The sequence below is a fragment of the Dendropsophus ebraccatus genome, chromosome 4 (assembly GCF_027789765.1).
Source record: "Dendropsophus ebraccatus isolate aDenEbr1 chromosome 4, aDenEbr1.pat, whole genome shotgun sequence".
Classification (NCBI taxonomy): Eukaryota; Metazoa; Chordata; class Amphibia; order Anura; family Hylidae; genus Dendropsophus; species Dendropsophus ebraccatus.
Genome location: NC_091457.1, coordinates 143,006,207 through 143,029,131, shown reverse-complemented (window position 1 = coordinate 143,029,131; position 22,925 = coordinate 143,006,207). Strand labels below are relative to the sequence as shown.

At 41.1% G+C, this 22,925-nt stretch overlaps 1 protein-coding gene across 1 annotated transcript; it reads right to left on the bottom strand.

Annotated features, from left to right (window-relative positions):
- Positions 1–12,616: 12,616 nt before the first annotated feature.
- CBX6 (chromobox 6) lies at positions 12,617–22,684 on the bottom strand. The gene is made up of 5 exons (XM_069968912.1): positions 22,599–22,684; positions 16,491–16,534; positions 15,067–15,132; positions 14,293–14,359; positions 12,617–13,459 (listed from the first exon to the last, which is right to left on the bottom strand). The coding sequence occupies exons 1-5, from the start codon at positions 22,665–22,667 to the stop codon at positions 12,617–12,619; spliced, it is 1,089 nt and encodes a 362-aa protein (XP_069825013.1). The 5' UTR covers positions 22,668–22,684.
- Between the last annotated feature and the right edge of the window lie 241 nt (positions 22,685–22,925).

Genomic DNA, 22,925 nt, shown 5'->3' with positions numbered 1-22,925 from the left:
CCTGTTGTTATAACTTTCAAAATGTAAAATAGTACATGTGATATAAAGCAAGTTTGCAATTAACATTTTTTTTTTTAATTATCATGGAGAACACGGCACTTCCTGTTTTCTCAAAAAACAGGAAACAGAAAACAGGAAGTCCTGTGTATCCCAGGCCATCTGAGTGCTCACAGAGAGAAGGCAGTCATGTGACTGATGGACACATTGAGCTGTGACTCTCTGTACTGGCCGGAATTCCTGTGTTTAGTTTGTTTTTTCCACCAGCACAAGTCAGAAAATCTGCCTTCAGGAGACTGGACCTGGATTTCTGGTAAGTTCAGCTTTGTTTTACAGCAAGATAACAAAAAAAAAATAATAATGTATATTGCAAACTTGCTTTATATCACATCTACTGTTGATTAGATTTTAGTTATAGCGACAGTGACACTTTAAATAATTAAAATGTCAATTATTTCCAGACATAGTGTATTGAAATCAATGCAGTTTTCAGTGCAACAACAGCCAATGTTCATGCACTGTGTGAATATGGCCTTAGTCAAGTTTTTTTTTTTTTTACACACCCAATTATAGCCATACATCTATCAATCAGAAAGAAAGAGGCAGGCTCCACATTTAACTTTTTGGAATGTACTTTTATTTATAGTCTTTATCCCGAAATCCAATAAAACACTGAGTGCAGCAGATAACATATAGATATATTTATATATTTATATATGCAGTATAACAGAAATATAAAATCCAGAAAAACAGAGCAGAATTACATAGAGGCAGGCTTGGCCTGCTAAATATCAAACCCACAAGACTATTATTGCCAGCGAGGCACCAATTTCTGACACACAATATTGATCATTTTTGTTATACACATTACCATTGAAAAAAGACAACAAAAAAAAATAGTAAAAAAAAACCAAAAAAAAAACGACCCCAAATCCATGCAAGAAAACAAAATAAAATACATAGAATATATTAACATGGTAAATTACAAAATACATTTTCATTTGCTTTTTTAAAACGGAGGAATCCTTCGTTCCAAAGAGGTGTCGACTCTAAGCACCCACCACTATTTTATAAGGGATAGGAGGATTTGCTAGCTTTCAGGTTTCCCCTATACGTCAATGTATTGCTGGACAAGATCTTACCCTACCAGCTATTGTATTTACTGTAGTTTTTTTTTTTTTTTAATAATAATCTGGTACCATTTTTGCACAGAAAAATAAGGTTTTCTTGAACACTGGTGTCCCCAGAGACCAGATGTTGGGGGATAACATTTGCTGCCAGCATGGGGACATTCAGAAGAATAGTCCTCCATGTAACGTATGGCTCATTGAACCCCTTTATTTGAAAAGTTAAAAAAAGACGAGAAAACGGGTAATATATATGTTATCATATATACACACTCACACACTCGTCTTGTTACAGTACATGCATGTGCGAATATTATTACAGCAACGAGTCAATGTTATAATGCACAGCAGCGGAAATTACCAACGAGCGGATTGAAATGCGTTGCTCTATGAGTCGATTACATCAGACAGCCTTTAGAAGGTGCCGATGCTGGAAAATCTATAAAAAAAAATAAAAAAAAAATTATATATATATATATATATATATATATATATATATATATATATATATATATACCTTTGCTGTAAAGCGTATATGACATAAGCAGAAGCGGTTATGGATTAACCATCACTTCACATGTTCAGACTTGTTACCGGTCACACGTTAATCCGAAGTGTGCAATGAGTGAGTACAGGGCAAAAATAAAATAAAAAAGGTTATTATTCTGCCATAAAAAAAAAAAAAAAAGAAAAGTTCTAATAAATCACCCAGGCAGACGATATCGATAAATGAAGTGCATCAGAATAAGACTATAGGCATATATAACACACTTGCGTACAGTGCACAATTAAGCGAGTAGCATTTGCTTTAACGGGTTTCTTATACAGGATTTTATTCTTATTTGATAAGCAGAGCAGCCATGAATCCCGCTTCTTCATTACTTGTATTATAGCTTACACGTATTTAGGCTGGGTTCACACTATGTATATTTGAGGCTGTATTTGTGAGGCTGTATAGCAACCAAAACCAGGAGTGGATTGAAAACACAGAAAGGATCTGTTCACATAATGTTGTAATTGAGTGGATGGCCGTCATTTAATGGCCAATTTTTGCTGTTATTTTAAAACAACGGCTGTTATATTGAAATGATGGCAGTTATTTACCGTTATATGACGGCCATCCACTCAATTTCAACATTGTGTGAACAGAGCCTTTCTGTGTTTTCAATCCACTCCTGGTTTTGGTTGCTATGAGGACCTGACTTGAGGACCAAATACTGCCTGAAGTATACAGTGTGTGAACCCAGCCTTAGACAGCACCAATATATTTTACATTACCCCACCGGCATCTTAAAGCAACGGTATAGAGTTCAAGAGCCAAGTAGATTAATAAAAAATTGTGAACACTGATGTCTACGGCTCTACGGTACGCACCTCTGTCTGAGGATCTGTTCATAACCTCTAAGCAAGCCAACCAGGAGGAGGAGTAAGGAATAACGTCTAGTAAGATGCCCCAATGTTAAAAATGTGGCTCCTCTTGGTTGGTTTTGTTCAGCGTTACTGTCATTTAGAAAAAAAATGTTTCACTTAAGAAAAAAGTTTTGATCAGTGAGGTTTTTAGTGCCGAAACTCCCAGCAGTCTCTAGATATAGCCGGAAGAAGAGCACAGCGGGTACATCACTCTCTGGCTCGGCAACTGATCTGTCTATTACTACTAGAGATGGGCACAACTTGAGCATACCAAAGTCTAACCGTTTGGCATTTGAATACTGGTAGCTGAAGTTGGATGCAGCCCTAGGGGGTAAAGGAAAACATGGATACAGCCTATAGCCTAGGGCTGTATCAGTGTTTTTCTGGACACCCCAGGGCTGCATCAAACAGTAATCAAAAGTCGAACGTGCATGCTCCAGTTGTGCTTATCTCCAATTACTACTACTATTGTAGGTCCATGAAACCAGTCTCTTGCAACATGAAAAATCTTGCACCGATTTCTGACTGATGAAAACTCTTGACATGAGTTTTTTTTTTTTAAATGACAGTAATACTTTAGGCTAATAACAAATCTTCCCCATTATGTTCCTTGAAAATACAGTACATCTTGATTCTTACATATAAACAGCACATTTTAGCATTCTATGGGGTATATGGTTACATCAAAGCTAACCTGACGTGAGTGTCCACCTTGTAAGATGTTGTTTTTAGTAAAAAAAAAAAAAAAATCCAATCAATACAAAAATACAGTAGGACCCCTCAGCTCTCCTTACATGTCTATATTTGTAAATTTTGTCATAAAAAAAAAAATCATGAACAAAATTTATTAGCAAAAAGGTGCACATTCACATTAAGCTTTGAAACCCCCAATGTTACGTCAAGTGTAAGTTAATGGCAGGCATCCTAAACTGGAATAAGCTAAGGAATCTTTGGTTTAAGGTGTTCCTGGACATAAGAAAGCTAAAATATAGTTTACACGCTGCAATACACACTGTATAAAAATCACAACAGAAATTAGAACTTGGGGATTATTCTCTATTGAGAGGAAAGAATTTGCTTTCATGTACACTTCCATGAGTGTACACACTCAATGGCAGGATTCATGCTAGCATATTACAGCTGTATCCATCAGACCTATGTCTGAGCTGAGATTTACAGTCATACACCTGTAATATGCTAGTGTGATCCGGCCTAAGAACACAACCACACAGAGTGCCCCCTCTAGCTCTAGACTAAGGAAATTCATTTCATACATATTAGCGCTATTCTTATATCCAGGACAACCCCTTTATTGGGATTACCTCGTAAAAAGGAGTTAACTTAAAGAAAAACTCCGGGGAAAGCTAAAAATCCAGGGCTGCAGGGGGTGGGGGAGGAACATAATAAAGAATCTATACTTACCTTTCCCTGTGCCCCTGCAGTTTCACTGGTTCACTGACCGCCATCGGCCTCCTGCCGCTCCAGCTTTAGCCAGTTAGTGACTGGGGTGGGATACCACTGCAGTCACTGACTGGCTAAGCAGTAACTCCCTGTCAGTAAGCTGCCAACCTTGGATTTTTAGGTTGAGTTCCCCTTTAATATCCATATCGGGAAAAATATCCCATTTATTTCAATTCCCAACAGACAATAATGGGACTAAAAAAAGAAAATATTGCACATTTTGTGCTACCAATTTATTCACCGTTTTAAGAACGCCTTAAAGCAAGAAGTCTTCATCAACCAATAACACTCCCCCACCACAAAAAAAAAAAAAAAAAAAAAAAAAAAGAGAAATAAAAAAACATATCGTGCAACAAAAACACAGATGCACATACCATAAGTTCAGTGAACAGGTGCAGGAGAGCTAGAGACATTACTGCTACATCTGTACAAGGGCATACATACCATAGTGCTCACCAAAGCATTAAATGGGATGTCCCTTTAAGAGAGGGGGCCCAGCTATGGTTGTCCCCATTCACTTTGCTACAAGGTGCACAGAACCTGCACAGGGCTCCACCTCTCTAAAGAAACTGTTAGCAAGCTAGGGAGTGGGGAACTGGCCTAAAGGTTATACAGGGTGGGCTAGAAGGGAGCACCATAATGGGGGCCCTATTTTGTTTTGTGTTCCCCTCCCCCCCACCCAACACACTATCACAAAACTATAAAAGGATCCAGAAAGGGAGACATTTAAAAAGCTTTCCTCTAGACTATGGCCATAGGGAGCGACCAGAGTGTGCGGGGTCATGCAGTTTTACTGCAATTCAAAGCATTTTAAATGGATGGTTAAAAGCCACATTATGCAGGTAAACAGCAAAATTACGCTACAAAGCCTCACGATTCATAGAATTGCTCATCTTCACATACTGGCATTGCATAATATTGTCATATACAGGTAACAAACACTACTAGCTGCATAATGTTATAGTGAGACCAGACAACACGTGGTCAATACTACTGAACCAGATCAGAAATGCAACACAACATACTGGCTTATATATTGTCATCTGAATATTATCAATTAAACTTACAAAAACTTGCTGAAAAAAGGCAGATGACAGCATTATCATCATCATCTATGTGTCAAATAAAAGCAAATAAAAATAGAGGGAAAAAATCTTAAAGAGTGCATAATTTAGTGCTAATCTGAGGTACGACTGAATGGTACAAAATATTGGTGTATGTGTGAAAATGGTACTCACCTTCCCTGATCCCCTGCTTTCTCTACCCTGATGGTCCCCAGTCCTGGCTGAGCAGAATTCTCCTGCGTTCATTTTGATAAGCAGGAATCACTCTTTCAGCCAATCATTGGATGTGGCAGAGACCTACTCAAATCAGTGATTCGAAAGCTGCTCAAATGGTACTGGGGACAGTGGGGATGGAAAAGGCAGGGGATTGGGGCAGGTGAGTATTGAGGTTTTTTTTAATTATTTTTTTTTTCAAATTTTTATCCTGGCCTAAGCAACACTGTTTTGTTCTGTTGGTCAAACCCTTTAATTACGGAGCAAACTGAAAAGAGACATGGGAAATAGTGACTAAATGTAATAATAATATTATTATTAATAGTAATAATAGACATTGCACTCCATTTACTTGGAAACCCAATGGCTTCTTTCTTTAGTCTGGATGTTTGCACAGCCCTAAAAAATAAGGGCTTTGGTTTATTAGAAAATAAAAAAGGTATAGTGCATGGGACTAGCCTCCTTCTGCTCACTTTTCCATAACTGGGGTAAAAGGTGGACCCTACAGAGAGAGTTTTTTATGTGACTACTGTTCATGTGTTCCCTATAGAGAGGGGGTGGGTAGGTCGCAGCCAGCTCTGGCACTGGCCTATCCCTCCAAGAACAAAAAGATAGAGAAGGGTCTGAAGCAGTTGACCCCCCCCCCCCCCCACCTATGACATCGATATTTCCTAGTATGAGTTGTTGAGTACCAAAACAGTGATTTTTTTATCCAAAAATAGTTCTAAAAATATCTATTAAAAAATTATAATTTAAAAAAGCAAATTTGACAGATGTGACCGGAACAGTCTGCAATAGGCCATTCAATAATAAACCACAGCTGCCCGCAAACCTTTCCAGACTGCACCGGTATATTTACATGATAAATGCCCACTCTTCACAAATGGAAATGAGACCTCAATACACATTTTATGGTTAAAAACATTGCTATGATGCAGGATTTCATTAATCTCGGAGGTCTTCCTTATACAACCAAAATATCTGCCCTTTATGTACAAAAAGGTAAAGTAGATATTAAAGTAAATTCATCAGATATTAAAAAGCCTTATTCAATGTTCTGCTCTTTGGACTTTTCTCTTGGTGACCTTAAAGGGTTATTCCCATCTAAAGTGATTGTATATCGGTAGGATATGCCATGAGAGTACGACTCCCACCAATGCCAAAAATGAAGGGCTGATCCCCCTCTGAACAGGGGAGTGCAGCCAGCTGACCCAATTGACTTGAATGGGTTCACAGTGCAGTTCCCTGCTACAGGATGAGAACCCCTATACTATACCAAGAGATTATGGAATTCTTAGCTCAAAGCAAAAAAACAAAACAAAAAACAAAACCCTAAAAAAGGGAATGTATCACCTAGAATAGGGCCAGATACTGAGACATTCATTTTTTTTCTCCATTATTATGAAGGCATCAGTCTTGTCAGAGCTGTTTTTAACAGCCTTTAGTGACACGCTTTATGGCAAGCCCCATGGACAGAAATACAATGAACATAGGCAGGCTCTATTCTTTGCCTGGTACACATTTATAAGCATGCTCTTAGGAAGTACATCACAAATTATATATATATTTTGAACATGAAAACTTCATTTAAACAATAGGTCATTTTCCTGATGATACATTCCCTTTAAGATTCATAGTCAGGTATCAGAGATCAAGAAAAGGAAAAGAAATAAGGGGGTGATACTGTTACCCCCTTACTCTACTGTATGTGCAGTTGACAGTGTCACTTAGGCGAGGCTTTATGGCAGATGGGCCTATTCTCCACCCAGAGAAGAGGGTCCCACCTACCATGAAGCCCCACCTAGATGACACTGACCAATCAAATGAAGCTGGAAAAAAAAAAAAAAAAGACAGACAGACAGGTTTTGGGCAAAGGTGGCCATCTCGTTATATAGACATAATCATGATCATTATTAGGGGCAGTCTATTTAACAAGACGGCCGCCTTTGCTTGATATATTCCTGAAGTAGGAACATAGGGGGAGATTTATCAAACATGGTGTAATGTGAAACTGGCTCAGTTGCCCCTAGCAACCAATCAGATTCCACCTTTCATTCCTCACAGACTCTTTGGAAAATGAAAGATGGAATCTGATTGGTTGCTTTACACCATGTTTGATAAATCTCCCCCATAGCCTTCTACAGGGTATATATCAAATGTGCAGCATCTTAGCTTGCGGATGGTGCAGAGAACTGCCCATAGAGTAAAGCCCCTATTACACGGCCCGATCTTCACAAAAAGCGAGTGCCAACCTGTCAGATCAGCGCTTGCTTGCTCCTAGTTCCCCTGCCCGCATTATTACATGCACCAACAACAATAAAGGGGGGGGGGGGGGTGACAATATCACTTTAAATCAAAGGTTCCTAAATGGTAGCATACCTTAAACACTTAAGTTCTGAAACTATTTCGATAAGCTGATGTCATGTCTCATGCACGAGTGCACATAGATTATAAGGGTCTGCAGGCGTTACCTGTGCAAAGCCTGTGTCTACACTTTTACATCAAAATAGATCATTTATCAAGGTGCACCACGGCATCCCGCTCCCAGCACTGGCCATAGAGAAGAATATTATGGAATATGATATATATATATATATATGAGAGAGAGAGAGAGAGAGACAAATGATAACAGGACAGTTGGGGCAGATAGCCGTTGCTCAGCTACCCTCTAGGTCTATGGCTAGCTAATTTACACTTTCCAGCGAGCCAAAGAGCCAGTTTGGACGGAAAGATAAGTGCATTCTTTAATAATCCTTTTTATACGTTTTCTGAAAAAATTACAACTTTGAGTAATCTACATTCCATCCATGAGACATACGGAACAGGAAAGCAGCAAGAAGAATTGATAAAAAGTGCAAGCATTTTTTTTTTCCTTTTTGTTTGTGCTAAGGGACTAGATATAATGGGTATAACCTAAGAAATCACATAACTTACCAGTATAACTAAAAATAAAAATGCCCTATATGTAATCCATCAGAAACAATGGGACCTTGGCTTCAGATTTCAAGAGTTTATCAGCGATCAAGTCAAAGTTTGCTGTGAAATCAAAGCAGTGAAAATCCTTATAGTCTGACCGAAGCCATAATAAGGAATTCACTGGTATTACCAGGAGAAAAGCTTGACGGAAATACATTTGCCGCCTATTGACTAATCCAGAATGTTCCTTTGAGGCAGTATACGTCACAATTACCCTCAAGAACGGCGAATCAGTCATGTTAATAGATAGAATTTTGTAAAGAATAATCATAATTGCCAACTTTTCTATGGTGTATGCGAGGCTAGGTAAAAGCCTTATTGCCCTTTCTTCTTTGTAGGTCTTGTACTATGGTATCTTTATTATTCCATCTTCCCCTATACTGTAAAATAGGCAGTTTTTTTTGTTCCGTAAAAGAACATAAGTAAAGGGGGTAGAAGGTCCTAAAATTACCAGGTACACAAAGCTTTAAAAGGAGCTGTCTCAGAGACAATCCCTTTCAGAGTGCAGGTACTCTCAGCAGCCACAGCATACAGGTGACTACTTGCCCTACAGGAAATCTGCAAGTACATGGCAGATAAATGGTTAACCATGTACAGCGCCTCTCTTTTGTGTTTCAGGGGCGGAGTACAGTACTCGTCTATGACTTCCATATAACCCAATAGGCCATATTAACAGGCTGTCTTCATAAAACACCTTATGTATTTCATTTCACACCCAGAGGGAGTGGTAGATCGAAAAAGCAATCATTATATAGCAGTCAATGACAAATGGATTTCTTTCAACTTAACAAATCCTTCAAAAGCAATATAAAAGTATCAATATAAAAGACAATTCAGGATGTAGCACCAAGAGAACCAAAGGAATATAATTTAAAGGAGAAGTCCGGATATTTTTTTTTTTAAAATCTGGCAGGGGGGAAAATCATAAGGAACAACTACTTACCTCTCTACGTGCCCGCGAATTGCCATACCAGAAGGTCTGGGACCCCCGCCAAAAGGTATTTTCCCCCCAGTTGTGATGATGCCACGACTTGGGGAAAAATGTCCGACCCGGCTGATTGGCTGTCAATCAGCTGGGTTGTGAAGTTGGAGGAGTGGAGTGGAGGCCAGTGGAGGTCCCAGGACGATCTGGCGATGGTCAGGCACGGGGATGGGCGAGTAGTAGTGGTTATTATGTTCCCCCCTGCCTCTTCCAAAAATAGTTGCAACCCCAGACTTCTTCTTTAAATCCCATGGCAAAAACTGTTAAACTAAAGAGAAGAGTTGATCGGATCTACAGGGTAAGAGTCGCCAAATGCAAATTTATTGAAATCGGATGTCAATCCACTGCGTCTTGTAGAAGTGGTTCTGCTTTTGAAGCATTTTCCGATTCCTCCTTGGGCGAAGTCTGGAATGAGACAGATCAGGAGTCTCGTGCCAGACATCTCTGTGGAATCAGAAAAACAAAAACGCAAAACCACTTCTACAAGACTAAACAAATCGCTGGTCGATTCATTAGATTCTGGTTTGGCAGATCTTAGTGTAGATTCACTTCAAGAGCATTTGTCATCTGCATACAGTACTGTAATATTGTAAGCACCGGATATAGCATAATAAAACGCATGAGGTTTACTAAGGTAAAAATAACTTAAAAGGTGTCCATACACATTAACTAGAACTGGGTTAATGGTTAAACAACCGCGAGCCAACAATCGATCATCTGACGAACGATCGTTCTGCATTATGTTACGGTTCAGTCTGGCCATACGTGATCAATGACGCCAATAAACTAATGTGTGCGGAAATATGGAAATAGATAAATATGGATTACACAGTGACAGATGCTCTTTAACATGGCAGCTGTTACTTGAGGCAGACCTTTACGTCATCTTTCATTGAAAATTACAAGGATGCCCATAAACAGAAAGCCGTTCGCGGCTCCGCTTACTAGAGAAATGCATTGGAAGTGCAGCCGCTTAAATGTCCGTTACAGCAAAAAAAATAGGTTAGCACCGGGTATCTTCTCGGCCTCCTATTGTTGATAGACAAGTAGGCAGCCTTGCAGAGCTGTATCAGTTTGTGGCTCGAGGTGGATCCTGACAGGCTGACTACCCACTATATCCTGGCCGCCGTATAAACACCCTTATCTACAAAATGGACATAAATAGGATTTCAGCACCAGTGAATTGTACAACACCATAGACCTCAAGGGTGTTCCTGAGATCACATTTCTCCAGGTCTTGCACTAGCTTGTCCGCAATTCATGTTAAATAGTTAAAGATGGATTCACTCAAAAGCTTTTAGGTTTTCAAGTTTTAGGCTGGAAATAAAGAGTTTCTTTCTTTCAGCCAATAAGTTAAGCATCTCATTAAAAAGCGATTGCCTACACCACCCTTTCCAGAAAAGTCACTGGATTTGCAACTCCTTCTATACACAAACCTGTGCGTATATGATGTCATTCAATTACACAAGAAACTAACCATAAAATGTGATGGCAGACAATACTGGTCTTGGTTTACCATACTTATGAATGCACTTTTATCTAGAAAGACGCAACTTACATTTACTTTACATAATGTGGAGCAAACTTTTCCTTCTACTCCAAATGTGCAGAGTCTCGGTTTTAAAGAACGCTCATTTTTAAGTTATATAGCCTTAAAGGGGCTGTCCCACAAAAAAAAAAAAAAAAAGTTGCTTTAGGCTTGGAGGTTTCCTGCAGCTTAGCTCCTATTACAGTAAATGGGCGCAGAGTTGCAGTAACCCATCACGGCCACTACACAATGTATGGAGCAGTCTGCTTCAGACTCTGCACACTGTATCTGGTAAACGCGTAGCAGAATACTCCATGAAATACATGAAAACCACTATGCAATGTAAATGTAAGATTGTGATAAAAATTACAATTAATTTATATGGACATAAAACACCTAATGCAAATGATATACAGATCCCTGTAAATAATATCCCCATGTATCTGCTTCACTGTTCAATGCTACAAACGGTAAATGTTGAGATATCAGAATAAAGCTTGAATCACCAGGATCTACACAGAGATCGTGAAACCTTGTGCTTTCATTTCATAGGGCTTAGATTTACAGTTGTGTATATTATATACATACTTGTAAATAACAGCTGTGTGAACAGTTGCATGACGTCATAAGCTCATAGGAAAAGCTTGGCTATACAACACGCACAGCTGTCCACAGACCTAGTACATATGGTGATCATTACAAATGTCAACTATACATTATATAATATAAATGAGGGCTCTTGGTAACCAGTTTCCCGGTTCTGGCTTATCAGCATCTATGACATATAGTCTATTTACAATACTTAAAGGGAAACTCCAGAGAAAAAAAAAAGGTTTTTAAATCTGGTGTCAGTAAGTTATACAGATTTGTCTGAGTTAACTTGTATTTAAAAATATCCAGTCTTCCAGTAATTATCAGCTACTGTATGTCCTGCAGGAAGTGGTGCATTCTTTCCAGTCTGACACAGTGCTCTTTGCTGCCACCTCTGCCCAGAGCAGCAGAGGTTCTCAATGGCTATTTGCTAATACTCATGACAGTTCTTGTCATGGACAGAGGTAGCAGCAGAGAGCATAGTGTCACACTGGAAAGAATCCACCACTTCCTGCAGGACATACAGCAGCTGATAAGTCCTGGAAGACTTGAGATTTTTTTAAATAGAGTTTACAAATCTGTGACACCAGCTGATCCAAAAACCATTTTCTTTCTCCGGAGTACCCCTTTATTCTTGCCTGTTTGGTTTGCCATCTCTTAAGCACTTTCCTTCCATGACATTGAGTACAGCATGTAATCGAAAGGAATGAGTAGACATTCACCAGTATAGAAATAAAATAAGCATAGACATATGAAAAAAAAAAGCATACAAAATATTTCATTGCCCATCTCGTAGAATATATTCTACCTCTGTATAGAAGCTTTACCCACAATGAATCTACATCCAGAGACTCACGTCTGCCTCCTGTCGTATACCAGTATACCACAGAAACATCTGCTTACAAACTAACAATATAGCCAAAAAGCCGCAAGCGTTGTGCGTTTCACGTTAATATCTTTTTCAATTTCCGCTTTAAGAGGAAAGACACGCAGGTGTATTTCATAGAGACTAGTAAGTGCCATCACATTCTAAGTAGAAACTGTACCATTATAAAGCGAGGAAGGACGCGAGAAGAGCCTTATCTACAGACATCTACTAACCTAGAGGTCCATTCAAGTCGATGCGATGCACACCATCTGACAGAACAGCACCACATGAGAATCATGACCTTATAATACATACTACATGGGTAGGTAGGGTGGTGTAGCAATAGCTTAAGAGTGAATTGACCTTTAAACTGTTAAGCTGACCGATTTATCCACCCTACTATTTGCCAGCAGCCGCCACTTTCTCGAAGTCTTGTGCGTTGCAGAACTCTTTTATGGTGACTGTTAAAAGGTTGCTCGTCACATCCGTCACCACCACATTGGAACATGGCGACATGTCTGGGCGCCAATCTCCAGCCTCTTCGGGATCCGATTCGTCCGGTTCGCCTTGCCCGCGTTTGCTGGCAGAAGATTCTGGTGGAATGGACAGATCCAATGCTTCCGATTCCCTCCAGTCAGGAACAGCTGGGCTTAGGGTCTCCGGCAGTAACTTAGGAGGTCTATCGTCGGATGGAGCTGGAGAAGGGCACCCAGATGTGCTAGAGCTCTCATCACCAAGACCTTGGTTAGTGCTTTCATCTTCTGCCTTTTCTTCTTCTGGACCTCGTAGGGTTGGCTTGTTGTACAGGGAGAAGGTCCCATACTTCAAATGGCGAATCTGATTCCGCAACATACTCTCGCTGTACTTCTTACTTTTCCCAATAACTCTATTTCGGGATGGAATTTTAGGACGTACTAGAGGCTGTTTTGCGGCTTTGTCAATTACCTTCAGATTGAGAATGATTCTGCTACGCTTTGGCTCTCGTGGTTTGGCCTTCCGGTTGATAATCCGTACAGTCTCTGAAAATGGAGACACAGGGGCACGCAGACCAGAAGTAGTTCCGGAGGGTGCGGTGGGATCTGGACGGGGAAGAGGGCGACGTGACATACTGTGACAGCGCCGGATGTCCTTTTTCAAGCGGTGTACAGCGGCGCTGGAGTGCAATTTATGGGAAGTGCTTGAGCTCGGTTTAACAGCAAAATGTACATCGTTTATACGGAGAGCTTCAGCCTGGGCTCGGGCCTATTAATAAGCACAAAATTTGGTAAATTTAGGTACATTATGTTCTCCAAACTACAAAACCAAACTGTTATCATTACAATAAAATCTGGAGTATAAAGAAAAAATTACTTCATAGAGATGAGCGCAACCGGAGCATAGTCAAGTCCGATCATTCGGCATTTGATTACCAGTGGCTAGAGGAGTTGGATGCAGCCCTAGGGAGTCCTGGAAAACATTGATTTAGCCATAGGCTTTAGGCTGTATCCATGTTTTCCTGGACTCCTTAGAGCTGCCGCCAACTTCCTCAGCCACCGGTAATCAAATGTCGAAGGATCAAACTCGACCATGCACTCATCTCTAGTATTTTATCAGTTGCTTTATGAATAGTGAAAATGAGCTTAAAGTCAGTCTGTCAGCTGTAATTCACGTTGAAGAATGCCGATACTGTCAGATAGCTGTTAGAGCAAAGACACATGGTACGTTTTATATTTCTGTTTGTACTTCCATAATGTAAAAAAATGTGTCAGAGAGGTGATCCCAAGCCACTGAAGTGCTGATGGCTGTGATGCCTCCTTGCTTCCCATTCTATACCAGACCCCACATATGTCTCCTGAACCTAATACTTCAGCAGCTTGGAACCTGAATTGCAGCAGACCGATTCAGTTTAAGGGTGCGTTCACACGTACAGGATCCGCAGCAGATTTGATTTGAAGCTGTGTCTGGAATGCTTCAAGACTTTTCTGGTCATGTGGGCTTTATCTTCTTCTGCTGCCCTCTTTATGGAACCATCAGCCTATAACTGCTGAGCGATTCCCTTTTATATTTAGGTATATAGAAGAACCGCATACGCTTACCTTTAAAAGAAATGTTTTTGGCTTTGGGCCTCTCTTTTTAGGTCCATAAATTTCCTGTTCTCTCTCTCTGTATATACAAAATAAAGACTCTATTAAGGAAAGCAAAGTTAGTTTTCTGGCTTTACTATAAATATACAAGACAAGATCACATTTCAACAGCTAGATTCTCTGTGAACCACAGACACATAATACATAGGAAGTGGATATTTGCTGTATATGAGAAACACAAGAAAGTTCTTATTTCTAAGAAGTTTTAATAACTAAAAATATTTCCACGATAAAGCAGGAATAGGAGAAGCAAAGTTTTAGTTAAAAAAATATATTTTTAAACATTATATTTATGATAGATATTTAAGGATTTAATTTAAAGGTTACTTAAAAGGGTACTCCGGAGAGGGGAAAAAAAAAAAAAAGTTTTTAAATCAGCTTGTGTCAGAAATGTATACAGACTTCCCCATAGAAAAACCTTTACAGCATTGAGCACTTCCTGTTACCGACAGAGGTGGCAGCAGAGAGCATGGTGTCAGACTGGAAAGAATACACCACTTCCTGCAGGACATACAGCAGCTGATAAATACTGGAAGACTTGAGATTGTAATTTACAAATCTGTATAACTTTCTAGCACCAGTTGATTTAAAAAATTTTTTTTCCCTCTGGAGTGCCCTTTTAACACTCAATAATACTGCCACTGCCTCATATCTTCACTCTTTTGCTTTCCCTTTAAGCATACCATAAAGCAGAGTAAGGGGAGCATACGGGTATTTGGAACTTACTTTTGCTCAAAAGCAACAATAAGTCTTGAGTCTAATATGTTCTCTTCTGGTTCCCATGTGCTGTACCTGTAATTTAAAACACAGAACACACTTGTTCAACAACTCTTGAACCTCTGCCTATAACCAGGGTATAAAAGACAAAAATATTAACAGGATTAAATAAAGTACTTAAACAACAATAATAAAAAAAAAATAATATTATACAGTAGTTATTTACATGCAGTATTACAACTCCTGGGAGAAGGGGAGGTTTTCAAACTACCTTAAGGCTAAACTCACAACTTATATTTTCAATTAATCACAGCCAAAAGAAAGAAAAAATGACATGTCAGTTTTGTGCGGCCACTATTCATTAAATAGCTGCCGCACAAAACTGACTGTGCAGACAATGTAAAGTGCGGCCCTTTACATTCTGTGCTATGGGTAATTGGAATGCGGGCACACCCGAATGCGCCTGCATCCCAATTCAAAAGAGATGAAGTTCTCTGGCCGGTATGAACTTCACTGACACCGGCTGGTCTGTGACATGGCCGTGCCAACTGTGCGTGAACCAGGCCTTACACTGTACAGTCACAATGCCTTGCTGGATTTGTTGCACAATAGGTAAGGCCCCTTCACACGTCCGTGAAATTTACCTGGATATTTTATCAAGAAATCCAGATAATTTTCCGGACCCATAGGCTTCTTTGGGCATGAATACCCTTCAGGATCTTTTCTGAAGGGTGTCCATGCCAGAAAATAGCTCTGGAAAATATAGGACATGTTCTATATTGGTTTGGAATTCTGGCAAGGATGCCCCATAGAACCCTAAGGGGGCATCCAGAATTCCGGACCGCTCTGAATGCACACGCCGAATCTGTCCGGAATTCTGGATGCATAGCATGGCAGCCCGAGCCAGTAGTTGCACTCGGGCAAGTGCCACCGAGTGCTGACACTGGCTCTTTACCTGTACACACTCTTAATCAGGGGCACATACAGTTAAATGCAGCAATGTTATTGACTAGGCCAAGAGCAATGTACATCCGGCCACAAGAGGCCGCTTCCTCCCCGTACTGTGCCAGAAGGAAGGTGGACACCGCTGTGGCCTGCAGCAGGCAAGTATGTGTTTTTTTAAGTCCACCATTTTAGGACCAAAAAACACAGTTTGTTTCCCGAAGCCTTGTGAAAGGCTTCCTGATCAGTGTTTCCTGGCTGTAAAAGACGGCCATGGAAGTGTGAAAGGGGGCCCAACACCTGATGGACCCCAAAATATATCAGTGTGGTCTCTTAGGGGGAAACATATATCCACCAAATGTGATGGGATCTGCGATGAAGATTCTTGATAAAGCCTCCAACGCAGATATGAGAGGTTTAAGGGTGCAAAGAACATGAAAAGGATACAAAAAAAAAAAAAAAATTAAACGAAACAAGTACCGGACACTTACTTGATAGCCCAACCTTTCCATTTGACAAGATATTCGATGCGGCCCTGAAACACAAAACAGGAATGACTTAGTTCATGTACAAGATGAGAAGGTCGTAGTGTTTTCAGCACATTCCCGTTCCCATTCCATAGGGCTGTATCAGTTTGAAATTTAACTCCATGAGAGTTTTTTAATATATAAATTAAAAAAAAAAAAAAATACATAAAGGCGAGCCTATTCTATTGCGCCATTACTATTACTTGTCCTGTGGATTTCCCTGCTAAAGAAGGTCAAGTTGCCATGTAAATAAATGTGATTTACTGCAGATGTTGCACAAAGCTATCATGTAAGCATAGCCATATTAGGGTGGACCATGGCTTAATTATAGGAGTATAAGAAAGCCTGACGGGAAACGGAGACGTGTAATGGTAACAAATAACAGGAGAGGTCAGAGCAAGACCTAATGGCCCACATTTCCTATTGTGGTCTAACAGTAACTAGGCGTTGCTTGCGTGTGTCTTTTGTTCAGTAGTAGTATATCTACCATCTAATCTTACTAACACGCTGCTTGTGTAGACCATTCTCACAGTAGTAAATTATGTGACATATTTCCACAAATGTGACTCTCCTTAAAGGGGTACTCAAGAGAATTTTTATTTTTCCCCAGATCAATTAATCACAGAAAGTTATACACATCTGTAAATTACTTTTATTTAAAAACCTTAAGTCTTGCAGTACTTTTCAGCAAATATACCAATCTGTATAAATTTCCGCCACCATTTCATCCAGAGAACCCCTTTGAAAAAATAAATAAAATTGCGAATCCAGAACGGTGCACAAGATTAGAAAATATGGCAGAAAGCCCCTGCAACCAGGAATGAGCCAAATCTGTAGTACAGACACATGAGTATTGTGTCCAGTAATAAGTAGTTGTAAGTAATAAGTAGTAAGAAGAGGCCACTTCCAATAAGCAGCTGCACAATGAGGTAGGCGGGATTCCGCCGTGGGGAGTTCCGCCTGTTTTACTCAATGTTAACACACCCTAATAAAGACAAAGATCGTTGTCTTTCAACATGTTAAGGAATCATCTCCTGGTGTTCTCCTAGCTTCTGCCCGCTTCTTACAGCCGCCGCTGGAACTTCTGAGCCGGTCTCTAAAGTGACAGGCCACTCAGTTAATGAGTGGCCATGGCACTATCCTGTTTTGGCCAGTGATTGGCTGTGCGGCCTGTCACTGCAGAGACGGGCGTAAAAGCTTCCGCAAAGGCTCCTGACAGGGCAGAATAGCTAGAAGGTCACCGAGGAGCATGGAAAGGTAAACTTTTTTATTTTCTTTTTTTATTTTACAGCAAGGACTGCACAATAGTTGAGCTGTTTAATAGGCTCAGTAAGCGAACGTCGATCTAGCAGATCAGTGATTGTTTTCTGGAATATCAGGCGGTGTAATACGGCGCCTACAATTACAATTATTAACCATAAGCAGCCGGCAGGAGAACCAAGAAGGCCTTTGAGGCTGTGTCTGAACCCGGTGTTTAACATATAGGTTTTCTGAGGGATAATTGCATATGTCTCTACTTCCACAACATGAAAGCTCTTTAATAAGAAAGAGCCATTTATCTCACCCCTAAGGCTAAAAATTTTATAGCACTAATACTTCAGGATTAGAATTAAAGCTAATAAGAATGGAATGGATAAGGAAGGGCTAAAAGGTGATATTATAAGTCCTGGCAGACATCATATAAGCTCCACTCTGCTATATCCTACATTGTTTAAAATTCCTGCCCCTACGCTGCATGAAACATGTCACGAGCTGCAGGATTCCAGATGCAAAACTTCAAGAGGGTTGTAGAACTAAGTTTGGAATTCCATCTGAACCACGAGACGTATCACACCAGGGATTTATCGAGCGGCTTTTAATTTTATATAATAACTTAATTTCCTTTACGAATCCATTACAAGACCCGGCCACCAACAACATCCACAGCCAGACAAAACAAGTCTACTAGGGTATAAGAAGTGATTGTCCAAAATGTGCAAAAGTAAAACACAACTTTTTTATTGATTGTTCAAAGAAACTTTTTTTATTAAATAAATTTCACGAGACATAATATACTGTATAAACATCTGGTATTGTCGAAACAAACAATAAACCAAACCCGAAGAGTCGACGAATACAGCCGGTAGAGAGTGGAGCTACTGAAAATTATACATAACCTACTAAACAGTGTCCGCAGGAAGGGAAAGGTCACACACTACTTACAAATAACATACATACAATAACAAATGACCGTGAAGAAACAGTAAATACATTAAAGGGGGTTCATTCATCAGCAATTTGACATCAGATTAACCCTCTCACATTACAAAGAAGCTACAATGTTGCAGATAAAGCCTGCCATGGACTTGTTTACATCAGCCATCTCAGAAGGGAGGGGGGAGGAGTGGGAGACAGAGAGAAAAGCTCACACACAGATTTTTGTGTCTTCAGCAGACAGAACTGGGGGAAAGAGACTAAATAGATAATAACAAGTATGGAAGGAATTGTTAGTCTCACCATGGGCAGCAACAGATCAAAAGTTATGTTTGAGTGGAATACCCCTTTAATAACCCATGAATTCCTTCCTCAGGGTATGTGCACACTGAGAAAAACACGTAGAGGACTCGCGGCAGATTCCATTGCTTGTTCTCGCGCGCTCCGGCTTCACTCTCCGCCTGTGCAATAGACTCCATTCTATGGTCAGGCAGATTCCGCTGTCCATCTGAAGAATGAACCCTTTCATTCTTCCGGTGGACGGCGGAATCTGCCTGACCATAGAATGGAGTCTATGGCACAGGCAGCGAGTGAAGCAGGAGCGTGGATATGTGATGTGTTGTCACACATTGGAGCTGGAAGCTGGAGCCCCAAGATGGTGGGGAGTGGTTGACAATAATATGTAACCCTAAAAACTACAATATTTCTGGCGGGGGCAGTTTGGATGTAAAAATTGACAGAGGCTGAAACCTCAACACAAGCCCTTAACACTGTGTTGTATCTTCTGAAAAGCTATTCATTGCTGTATAATTGTTTTGCTCTGGAGTACCCCTTCAATAAAAACTTTCATGTCATACTTATGTTAGTAAGTTTATTTCTGTAAAAATGCTTAATAGTCTAACAGAGATGTATGTTAGGGTGCACAGTGTCCTAGGACTGCAGCGTCTCTTTATGCTGGGGTTGCCTGAAAAAAAATTGTAGGCCAGCAGAAGGTGGTGTAAAAAATAATAGCTACACCCATCCCAGTCCACTATGGCACTGCTTCCGATCCTCTGCTGGTCTCATCGATCTCCCAGCTCCTGGGAGCTCTAGTCTCAGTCACCGATTCATGTGGTGACGTCAGGACCAGGAGCCCCGGCTGCAGGGCACCAGGACAGGTGAGTGTGACTTAGTATGTTTATTATTTTTACACCACCCCTGCTGTCCTTCAATGTTTTTATTTTGCTTGGACAACCCCTTTAGGTTAGCAGCAATGCATATAGTACTGCTCATTGTACAGGAGCAGGGAATCTGAACACGAGTTCCTGCTCCTGTACATACATTTCATGGCATCTAATTGGCAATATGCCAATGAATTTGTCAGCGGCTACATTTGTATACCGAATTGGGCCCAAGCCCTGCCCATTTAAACTCAATGGGCTGAACATGGTCTTCTAGTACATACGTTCCATCCATCTCCACATATATACTGTTATTATCTAGGACTGCAATGTACAGCACAGGTGTCACGCTTGCGGCCCCCCAGCTGTTGCTAAACTACAATTCCCATCATGCTTGCTAAAGTTTTAGCTGTCCAGGCATGATGGGAACTGTAGTTCTGGAACAGCTGGAGGGCTGTAAGACACCTCTGCTCTGCAGTCCTGTTATACATAACAGTATACATTCAGAAACGTAGTCACTAGTGTCATCCACTGAACGTGCGCGTGGTGGGTATGTCACGGTACGTGTGAGCATATCTTTATAATACTTCACACCTATGGAGCAAGTTTTTTCATTTCAACTGATGTCAGAAAGTTACACAGATTTGTAAATTACTTCTATTATAAAATATTAAGTATTCCAGTACTTAGCTGCTGTATGTCCTGCAGGAAGTGGTGTATTCTTTCCAGTATGACACAGTGCTCTCTGCTGCCACCCCTGTCCATGTCAGGAACTGTCCAGAGCTGTAAAGGTTTTCTATGGTAATTTGCTACTGCTCTGGACAGTTCCTGACATGGACAGAGGTGGGGGCAGAAAGCACTGTGTTACACTGGAAAGTAAAAAAAAAAAACAAACATGTCATACAGCAGCTGAAACTTATAGAAATCTGTAAAACTTTCTGACACCAGTTGATTTAAAAACTTTTTTTTCCCTTTGGATTTCCCCTTTAAGTGTGAACAGAGCCTTACTGGAACAGGTAAAGAAATGCAAAGCCCCCTCCCTCCTCCTTTTACTTTCTCGCTTCAAGTAGTGACATTTACCAGATTTAATACATACACTTTTTTTCCCCCTCCATTGAAACTATGCCAGAAAACTGTCAGGCCTGCGCTGCACTATAAATGACATGACAAACATGTCTAAATACTAGGATTTCATAAGGACAAATGGGCGAGAGAAAAAAAACAAACCCCTAACAGCGTACATAAAGTATACGCCGTTGATCCGGTGCCAAAAATGATGTAGCGTGTCCCTGTGTAACTCTACAAATCCAGGGACTAAACAGGCACAGACAATATCTGTTACTATCCCGTGAACAGCTACATACACAATATCAGATTATTATTTCCTACAACATAACCAAACCCAGAGCAGAAGAGGAAAGAATTTCTAGAGACGTCACAAGGGCATATGAGGCCGTACAGCGGGGGGCACAACAGGGAATCCTACACCGCTCAAGCTGCAAACAGATGTATAGATTTCTCCAGCTCCCTGTGACTTATACAGTCAGGGTTATGTTCACACAGGACTAAAAGGGATGCAGATTTTTACTTTCCCATTGAAGTTAATGGGTTCTTTTCAGTCATTATGTGAACTAACCAGAACAGAACTTTTTGTTCCGGAGCTGCAGAAAGTTTTTTCATTGGTCAGGAGTTTTATTACAGGTGGTGCGCAGTTTTTTTTTTTTTTCCTAGGTCGGTTTGGAGAGTCCGGGGAGTCGTAAACTTTATGCTTCTGACATCTATTGTTTTATAAAGAAAAGAAAGTGACCTTGTAACTAGCACAAAGATTTCGAGGAAGGTCACAGCCGCTTCTCTCACAGGGAACAAGTGATTGTCCCCGTAATACAGTGTTCTCCACCAGTGGCTCTGCAGCTGTTGCAAAACTACAACTCCCATCGTGGCCTGACGGATGAGGATTTGACATATGCAACAGGGTGGGGGACACTAGATTGGGGGACATTGTGCTGCCTGGAAATGCAGTGTTCCCCAACTCCCTGACTCCCATCCCTATAACTTGAGGATAGGGAACCTTCAGCCCTCCAGCTATTGCAAAACTACCCATCATGCATCGGGCTGTTGCAAAACTACAACTCCCATCATGCTTGTGCCCTCCAGCTGTTGCAGGACTACAATTCCCATCATGCTTGTGCCCTCCAGCTGTTGCAAGACTACAGTTCCCATCATGCCTGGACAGCCGGCCAAAGGTTCCCAATCCCTGCTAGAACTACAACTCCTTTCCTCTGTTAGAGCATGATGGGAGTTTTGATTGCATCATGATCACATGACCTCAAACCCTTCTGATGACGTAATAACTAATATGTAATAATATAACAACCAGACACAAGTGTAGCCACCTCCATACAGTGCAAGTCATTGAACGTCCACACCGCAGGCTGCCACTCTCACAGCTGACGCTAGGAGGCGCTAGTCATTGCTAGTAGAGACCTATTGGCACCGGGCCAACCCCAGAATCTGCACTTTGATGCCAAACCTTAGCATCGGCAGCGCACCGGGGAGGCACCGGGGATGTGACAGGGCTGCAGGGCCGCGCCATTGTGCCGGTATACAGGCCGGAGCTCAATGCGCAATAGGAAGATGAGAAGAGACAAGCGGAGGAAAAGAGACAGTGACGTGACGTCATCACGCGTCAGCCCCCGGCGCGACATTTCATGCAGCTCACCTTCCGTATGCGCCTTTTAATAATAGATTCAGCGGCGAAAACCCGCTCCCCGACTGCAGACAGCTCCATGTTCAGCGAGGCCCCGGCCAAGACTAGCAGCAGCAGCAAGAGCAGAAAGCGTACAGCTCCTCCTCCCCGAGAACTGCTGTCACCTCGGCTGTGACCGCGCCCCTTCCCGCTGTCAACGTGTTAGCCCCGCCCACTCTGACTGTCACTGAGCCGGTTAGGACGCCTGGACACGCCCACGTTTAAATCCTCACCACCTCTTTCTCGTCTAGACCCTAAGCCCCGCCCACGACAACGTCACTCTCAGGCTCCGCCCCTCTC